The sequence below is a fragment of the Miscanthus floridulus genome, chromosome 5 (genome assembly GCF_019320115.1).
Source record: "Miscanthus floridulus cultivar M001 chromosome 5, ASM1932011v1, whole genome shotgun sequence".
In the NCBI taxonomy this organism is placed as follows: Eukaryota; Viridiplantae; Streptophyta; class Magnoliopsida; order Poales; family Poaceae; genus Miscanthus; species Miscanthus floridulus.
Window position 1 is genome coordinate 13,567,927 of NC_089584.1, and position 8,636 is coordinate 13,576,562.

The window sequence follows — 8,636 nt, forward strand, 5'->3', positions numbered from 1 at the left end:
ATTATGGATACAAAAATGCTTGCAAATCCATCCTTCTATGCGGCGACAGATTTTGGACAAGACTGCCAATGCGAAACCCACTCCAAACCCCAAGCCAACAAATGTGAACAGAAGGATGGCGTCAAGTCTGTCCTGCCACAAACTTTTGGATTCTTGATGGTCTATTGCTTTTGGAGTAGTTGAACCAGGATTGTCACATTGTTTAGGCACTTGACTTCCACAAAGGTCAGCGTTGCCTTCAAAAGAACTGTATGGAAACGAAAAGAACTGGTTTCCCTCTGGTATTCTTCCAGTCAAGTTGTTGTATGAAAGATTCAGCCAACTGAGAAAAGTTAGAGAGGTCAAAACTTGTGGGATTTCCCCTGAGAGATGGTTCAAGAGAGATCCATAGATTCCAGCCTAGTCAAGTTACCCAGCTGTTATGGAATCTGTCCCGTGAAGTTGTTGTGTGACATATTAAGTCCATGCAGTGAAACAAGCCTGCCAATTGACTTGGGAATGGAACCATTAAATGTGTTATCTGAGAAATCAATTACTTTCAAAGCGGTCTGGATTTTGGTCAAAGTAAAATCAAAATTTTTGTATGTGATAGTGAAAATATCTTGATACATTTCATCCTTTGGCACTGGGTGTTTGTAATAGTGCTCTAAAGTTTGTCCCTTGTCATTGTTGTTATTCATCATAGATCTTAAACCCACAAACCATTCTGAATGCAAGTAACCTAAGAAATGGTTGGAGATCCCTTATAGTGCCATTGAGTTGGTTAGATCTCAATACAAGAACTCGAAGGTTTGGAAGAGTACCCGCCCAAGCTGGAAATGAACCAACAATATGATTATTACCGACATCAAGGAACTCTAAATCTTGACAATTTTCTAGTGATGTAGGTAGCGTACCTTCAATTCTATTTCCATTCAGATCTATTGTATCAAGCTTACATCCTTCTCCAATATTTTTTGGCAGCACCCCATGCAATCTGTTTTCTCTTAATTTTAATACAGTCAGGCTTCCTCTTTCTATAAGACATGATGGGATTGGTCCGCCAAAGTAGTTGTAAGATAAGTCCATGATATCAAGTTTGTTCAAACTACAAATCGATGCTGGTATATGGCCACTTAATTTATTCTTGGACAAATTGATATAAATGGCATTCGTAAGATACCTGCCAAAGTTAGATACAATGGAGGAGAAGCTATTGTTTGAGTAATCCAACACAACAACCCTAGACCGGGTTACTGGTATTGGTATGGTTCCTTCAAGTCTATTAGAACTGAGATCAAGAAAGGCTAAAGTCGTCATATGAACAAGAGAAGGTGACTTCTCTAATATAGTCAACATATTGTGTGAAAGGTCCAAAGTGGTAAGTTGGTCCTTCCAGTTCTCCCACACCCAACTTGGTATGGCCCCTTCAATTTGGTTATTAGAAAGGTCAAGGTCTGTAATAGTGTCAAGATATCTCAATGCAGCTGGAAGTTTTTTAAGATTGCAAGATGCAAAAGCTAAGTACTCGATATTAGGAAGATGAGGAGCTATAGTATCACCTTCGGTGTCTATAAGCGATATCAAATTGTTAGACAGGTCAAGCTCAGTGAGATTTGTCAACCCCCAGATAGAGCTAAGTTTTATTGTACCCATCAATTTATTTGAGTCGAGATACAGATACTGAAGGTTTCTAAGCTGAAAAAGTGATTCTGGTATTGGGCCTGCCAATTGGTTATCACTTAGGACAATTGTGTTGATTTGCGACAATCCTGAGTATAAAGGATGAGGAAAGTCTTCCAAGGAACCGGAAAGCTGATTCGTATCAAGATAAAGATATTGCAGGGCTAGAAGGGCGAACAGAGACTCTGGAATGTTTCCTGCATGCAAGGCCGACAGAATACTAGTCAGAACATTCCAAATTTTATTAATGTATAATGAAATCCAGTATGCACTTGTACTTAACATAACAATATTCTTCATTTTCTCTAAGTAGATGCATATATATTTCAGGATTTTGCTTACATCCTAATAATGCACCAAATTGAAATTGTGACTTTTTTGCACCGTGGAGTTTATTTGTTATGCTAATTAACATTAATGTTTATGCCTTATTTTGGGTCGATCCGACCCATTCCCATCCATATGCCTAAATATCTAACAAATATCTTAGGGTCTGGTTGAATCCCATAAATTAAAACCAATATCTAAAAATTGCTTCCCATTTTATTATTAAATTATTTTTCAATTCCTCTCAATTCATAGGAACCAAACAGGGTCTTACAAGAAGTCAAGAATGCTTCCAAATTCCTAAAAAAACAAGCTATTCCACAGTATTTTCAGGATTTGAAGGAACTCATTCATTTGTTTCAGAAGGCCTCAGAGAACAATTTTCGTATATATCATTCAAATAATTCAACATTTTTTTTTGAAAAGATTCAAATAGTTCAACTTTATCTTTGTTCCACAAGAGCCTAAAAGTCTAATCGACCTCTTGTTCCCCTCCCTCTTTTAGCCTCTTGAATCTTGACTATTTAAGTACGGCATGTAATATTGATTTATGAAGAAAGCAATTGAGATTTTAGAGTCTCACCGGTGAGGTAGTTCCAAGAAAGCGTCAGCTCTTCAAGTTGGATCAGGTTCCCAATTATTGAGGGTATCGGCCCTGAGAAATTGCAATAACTGAGATCCAAATATGTCAGCTTCGTAAGATTGCCGATCCATGATGGCATTTGCTGCCTAGAGACATCACCGCTGAAGAACTCTAAATCTGTCAAAGTTGTGAGATATCCAATCTGGTGTGGTATTGGCGCAGAGAAATCGCACCCCCATAACCGCAAAGTTTCGAGCCTTGTTAGGTTGCCGATCCAAGAAGGTACCGATTGAGAGAAGTCTTAGTCATCAAGCTTCAGGTATTTCAATTATTTAAGATTGCCAACCCAAGATAATACTCGCTTCTCCAACCCAGATCCCTCTAGGTCTAGTTCATTCAGTGACGGAAGCCATATTAAAGCGGGGAGTTCCTTGGCCATGGTTGCCGTGGTAAGGCTCAAAGTCTGGAGGGACGTCAGATTGCCAAAAGAGAGTGGAGTGTCATAAGTGAAGTTGGTCCCCAGTAGATTCAGGTCCTGCAAATTAGGCCCCGTTTAGTTGAAGCCAAAAACCAAAATTTTTTGCATAGTACCCGTCACATCAAATCTTACGGCACATGCATGGAGTACTAAATGTAGACGAAAAAAAAAACTAATTGCACAGTTAGCCGAGAAATCGTGAGACGAATCTTTTAAGCCTAATTAGTCCATAATTGGACAATTTGTACCAAATAAAAACGAAAGTGCTACAGTAGCCAAAAGCCAAAATTTTTTGAAACTAAACGGGGCCTTATTTCCATTTGGGAAATATGTTAGTCTCACTGAAAGCATGGGGTTCGAAGGCAAATCAAGCTTCCTCAAACTTTTTAGCTGGAAGATCGTTGTTGGAAATTGCCCTTCAAAAGAAGTGTCTGATATGTCAAGACTCATCAGGGAAGATAACTCAGAGAAGTACTCAGGCACTTTGCCACTGAGTTCCGGGTTTTCTGCGAAGTTGATCAATGTCAATGAGCGAAGCCTTGAGAAGGAAGGGTGAATAGAACCTGATAAAAAACACCTAGGCAAACTAAGAATTTGTAGCTGAGGAGCTGATTGCCCTAAAGCAGTATACCAAGTCGACCCACTGCTAGATAAATCCATTGAATCAAGAAAAAGCTCCCTCAGATTGCTCATATTTGCTGCCATGAATGTTTGGAAACTTGGCTCTTGAAAATACAACCCGCCATAACTACCAGAAAAATCAAGAGTGACAAGGTTCTTGAGGCGGGAAATTCCAATGGGGATCTGACCAATAAAGTAGGTATGGGAGAAGTTGAGGTGGGTGATATCTGTGAGCCGCTCAAACCCAGATGCTGGGAGGCGGACGCCAGTGAAGTCATTGGAAGCAAGGCTGGGGTTCCTGAGAGAGGTGAGGTTGAAGAGCGCAGGGTGTAGGCGATAGCTCATCAAGTTGAACCCATCGAGGTCAAGAGAAATGACTCTCCCGGAGCCCGTGTCGCAGATGATGCCCACCCACTGGCAGTAGTCTGTTCCAGCTTGCCACGATGACAGGCCGTTGGCAAGCCTGTTCGGTTGGCTGGTTCATATCGTTGCTGGTTTGTGAAGAAGTACTGCTGGCTGGTTTGTGTGAGAGAAAAATACTATTCCGGCTGAAAATTTACGATCATTTACGACAAGCCACAGTCAAACCAACAGGCTATCATAGAACTTTTAAGCTGGAGGAGGGAAGAAGATTCATCTGGGAGACAAGGGGCTGTGGTGCTGTTGATCATGGCTGCAGCTTCTGCGGAGTAGGAGCATAGCAGCTGGAGCAGGAGCATGGGGAAGCGATGCTTAGTGGGAGCCATCTTGCTATTATTGGTTTGCTGTTCCATTCCAATGGCGTCAAGTTCTTTAGTTGCTCCGAACCATGCATGATAAACAAACTTTTATAGTGGTTGTAGGCCAGTTGGCCCAATTGGCGTCAAGTTCTTTAGTTGCTGTCAAAAAGACTGGTGCAAATTCTTTGCTGATCAACCAGAAGTTTGGGTCTCAGGCTGGACCAGATGTTCGTCAGTTTAGACAATCGGTTTTTAGCCGTCTCTTCTTCCCGCGGAAAGTCCGGGGTCCAAGCAGATTTCAGTCAGCTTCCTTCAGTAATTTCCATGGCCAAAGTAGCATTGTTCATGGCACAAAGCAGAATAGCAGAGTCAACAATGGCGGTGTAGTCAACAGTGAGCCCATGAGGAAGACGTCTGACTTGAATTTGAATTTGAGTCTTGGGACAGGTCAACCACACTCTGCTACTCTTCCTGCGCCAAATCTATCAGAGAACCAATAGGTTCCAGGATTTGCTCGCGCTGTTTGTCAGGTAATCATGTAAGAAGTGGCTGCAAATCCAAGATTAGATGCCACAAATGCCTGCAAGAGGGACACATTGCAGTTAATTGCCAGGGACAGTTGAGCTCGGTCAGAAACAAGTTGGGAGCTAATCTGAGCAGTGAATGGCGCATTAAAGGAAAAGGAACTCTTGAGCAGCCCAAATGGTTTTCCAAGGCCGCGGGCGTGCACCTTGGGCCAAGCGCAAGCAGCCCACCTTCATTTAGTTCTTTTGCTGACTGGTGGAGTGCAGTTGGCCCCAAAAGCCAAAAGCCCAATTAAAGAGGCTGCTTTTTCAGAAGCAGCTGCTTTTCCGTAGTACATTTTTGAAAGCTGATTTGACCCTGCTTTTGACTTTTGACTTTCTGCTTTTCGAAATTGGTGGAATAAAAAGCTCTTCCATAGTTGTTTCAAGAGAGATAAAGATAGAAGATATATTTTATACTTGTTTAACCAAACAGCTTTCAGCTTTTCTACAGCTCACAGCCCACAATAGCTTTTCTACAGTTCACAGCCCACATCAACTTTTTCCCACAGCCACAGCCCAACCAAACACACCCAAAAAAAATACCGGATCCAAAGACCATCTCATGGACACTGCTTCAGAAGCCTATGACTAATGGGTCCAGCAAACATGTGGCCCACAAGCAGTGGTGTTCCTTGCTGTCTAACACAGTCGTGATTCAAGATGACCCTTCACCTTCGTAGACTGTAGCACCCCCCCCTTACAAATACTAACAGAGTAGAAGGAGAAAACCACCCTCGCCTGAATCCACACCAAAGCTTCACCTCTTCTTCAATCATGGCGTTCCAACGTGCTGATCCAAGCCCCTTTGTGCCAACGGGAATGGTGTGGCAAGAGGTGCCCAACAGAGTCTTCATGGTGCGTGCAGTGGCACAATCAAGGCCAGTGCCACGCAACGAGAACCTGGCCATTGCTACGATTACGCCTTTGCCGGGTAATGCACTCAACTTTGCTGTGGTCAGAGAAGTTCTTAGAGAGTTCCTAGTTGATCGTGAAAGAGTACCAATCCTGGACATTCAGCCAACACATCTAGGACAAGCTTTTGTTCGTTTTGCTTCGGATTATATTAGAGACTCTTTTGTGCTTGAGAGCCCTCATCCTTTCGATGATGTGAATATCAGCTTGCACGCCATAACCAAGGCCGCAACTGGCGAAGGGTTAATTTTAACCGTGAGGTTAGGTTAATGCTCTTGGGCCTGCATGCAGACTATTGGGCAGATGAGTATGTGGAACAGATTGTTGGCTCATTTGGTCGACTCATCAGTTGGTCTGCAAATGACAGAAGCTTAGCAAGAGTCCTTGTCAGGGCCAGAGTGGTAGACCTAGAGTCAGTGCCTCAGTTCATACCTTTCACTTATGCTGAAGGCTTTGATGGTGACTCTTGGACCATACAATGTGAGATACTGCAGCATGAAATGTTGGGGGCTGGACCAGCTGATGAAGATCCTATTCCAGAGCAGCAGTGTGGCAGAACCGTCCGAAATAACACGTTTTCGGAGGCGCTCGTCTTCCACTAGACACTAAGCACCCCGAAAGTTAGCTACATCGGACAGTTCCGTCGAGCCCACCCTGAAAGCTCTAGTTTGGTTTTGGTAAATTGATAAAACCCTAATTGCTAACCTAGTTTATTAAAGTGATTATGAGATAGGTAGCACTACTCCAAGTGGTGAAGCAAATGAAGATCATGACATGACAATGGTGATGCTATGGTAATGATCAAGTGCTTGGACTTGGAAAAGAAGTAAGAAAAAAAATAAAAAGCTCAAGGTAAAGGTGAGATTGTTAGGAGTTTTTTAGTTTAGTGATCGAGAAACTTAAAGAAGTGTGATCACATTTAGGATCGATAGCCGTACTATTAAGATGGGTGAAATTAGTATCGAAATACGGTTATCAAAGTGCCACTAGATGCTCAAACTCATTGCATATGCATTTAAGATCTAGTGGAAAGCTAACACCTTTAAAAATGTTTATGAAAATATGCTAACACACATGCACAAAGGTGACATACATTGTGTTTAGCACTTGGGAGCAAGGGTTCGAAACTTCACCGGCGGAGTGTCCGAGTGCGGACAGTCCGACGGTGCCACTGTCGCCCTTTACAGAAAAGACAGAGTTTCACGGACTGCACCAGACGCTGGTCACACAGTGACCGGACTCTGACCCTGCGTCCGGTCAGTAGCAGCTATGAGCGCGTGGTCTTGGTCTCGTGACTGGACGCTGGCGCGAAGAGTGACCGGACGCTCAGGGCCTGCGTCCGGTCAGTACTAACGTACGCTGACGTGGTAGCGTGAGGAACAGCAGTGACGCGTGGCAGTTGGAGAATGACCGGACTCAGGTGCTGCGTCCGGTCGTACAGGAGCGGACGCGTCCGGTCGCAAAACAGAGGTTCGGAGAGCTCTCTAAAAACGACCGGACTCTGGCTGGTCTGTGTCCGGTCGCTTATGATCGGACGCGTCTGGTCGCGACTAGAACCTTACTGGAAGTGACCAGACGCTGGGGTCTTGTGTCCGGTCCTACACTGTAGAGCGTCCGGTCACAACTTAAGTGTACTGATGACCGTTGAGATCGGGCGATCAGCATTTGAAGCAGGGGACACGTGGCGAAAATATGAGGACCAGACGCTGGGGTCCTGTGTCCGGTCAATACGACCGGCGCGTCCGGTTGCCCCGACTTTCAGGGAACAGAGAGCGAACGGCTCTATTCGTGGGGGGCTCTCTATTTAAGCCCCATTGCCGGCTCTAGCTCACTCTCTTGGTCATTTGCAATGACATAGCAACCTTGTGAGCTTAGCCAAAGCCCTCCCACTTATCTCCATCATTGATTCATCATCTTTGTGAGATTGAGAGTGAATTCAAGTGCATTGCTTGAGTGTTTGCATCTAGAGGCACTTGGTGTTCGTGTTTCGCTGCGGGATTCGCCTGTTACTCTTGGTGGTTGCCGCCATCTAGACGGCTTGGGGCAGCGAGGATCGTCGAGCGAAGGTTGGTGATTGTCTCCGGCTCTGATCGTGGTGATTGTGAGGGGTTCTTGACCTTTCTCCGGTGGAGAGCTAAAAGGTACTCTAATAAATTGCTCGTGGCTTGTGTGATCCTCATCTTGTGTTGGTTGTGCGGCACCCTATTGAGGGTTTGACGTGTGATGTCAATTAGCGCGTGAATCTCCAAGTGAGTGAATCGCCACAACGAGGACTAGCTTGCCGGCAAGCAAGTGAACCTCGGTAAAAAATTATTGTGTCATAATTTGATTCCAAGGTGATTGGTGTTCATTGGTATTCATTCTTGTAATTGATTGGTTCATTCCTCGACTCGGCGGTATAACCATCTTGCTCTCTCTCTACATTACCATAAACTAGTTGTCAAGCTCTTTAGTGTAGCTAGTCGTGAGAGCTTGTTAGTTTGGTTAGTGTGGCTCTTTAGTTAGCCTTTGAGAGCACACTAACTTAGTGTAGTGACATAGCCATTGTGTGGATAGAGACTATATAAACTAGAATTGTGGTAGGTGGTTTGCATTTTTAGTAGGCTAGCGCAACACTCGCTTCGCCTCATATTTGTCTAATCGGTTTGTTAAGTGTTGTTGTAGAAATTTTTATAGGTTATTCACCCCCTCTAACCATTAGAACCTTTTAGAAGTGTGCTTTGATTTTATTTCACTTTGGTTATCGATGAATTTAGTAGTACAATTCT

At 43.8% G+C, this 8,636-nt stretch overlaps 2 protein-coding genes across 2 annotated transcripts; both read right to left on the reverse strand.

The window, feature by feature from the left end:
- Positions 1-419: 419 nt before the first annotated feature.
- LOC136454254 (receptor like protein 22-like) lies at positions 420-2,711 on the reverse strand. Its single transcript, XM_066454740.1, has 4 exons — positions 2,573-2,711; positions 1,167-1,859; positions 703-941; positions 420-548 (listed from the first exon to the last, which is right to left on the reverse strand). The coding sequence occupies exons 1-4, from the start codon at positions 2,709-2,711 to the stop codon at positions 420-422; spliced, it is 1,200 nt and encodes a 399-aa protein (XP_066310837.1).
- A 189-nt stretch (positions 2,712-2,900) lies between these two features.
- Positions 2,901-4,420, reverse strand: LOC136454255 (receptor-like protein 6). Its single transcript, XM_066454741.1, has 3 exons — positions 4,260-4,420; positions 3,393-4,134; positions 2,901-3,107 (listed from the first exon to the last, which is right to left on the reverse strand). Exons 1-3 carry the CDS (start codon positions 4,415-4,417, stop codon positions 2,901-2,903), a joined length of 1,107 nt encoding a protein of 368 aa, XP_066310838.1. The 5' UTR covers positions 4,418-4,420.
- Positions 4,421-8,636: the final 4,216 nt, after the last annotated feature.

Coding starts and splice junctions, on each gene's coding strand:
- LOC136454254 (XM_066454740.1), bottom strand. CDS start 2,711: ATGCCATCATGGATCGGCAATCTTACGAAGCTGACATATTTGGATCTC. Junction 1,860..2,572: donor TTCTTGGAACTACCTCACCG/GTGAGACTCTAA, acceptor CCTTGCATGCAG/GAAACATTCCAGAGTCTCTG. Junction 942..1,166: donor CTCCATTGTATCTAACTTTG/GCAGGTATCTTA, acceptor ATATTGGAGAAG/GATGTAAGCTTGATACAATA.
- LOC136454255 (XM_066454741.1), bottom strand. CDS start 4,417: ATGGCTCCCACTAAGCATCGCTTCCCCATGCTCCTGCTCCAGCTGCTA. Junction 4,135..4,259: donor AGTTCTATGATAGCCTGTTG/GTTTGACTGTGG, acceptor CCAACCGAACAG/GCTTGCCAACGGCCTGTCAT. Junction 3,108..3,392: donor CTTCGAACCCCATGCTTTCA/GTGAGACTAACA, acceptor CCTAATTTGCAG/GACCTGAATCTACTGGGGAC.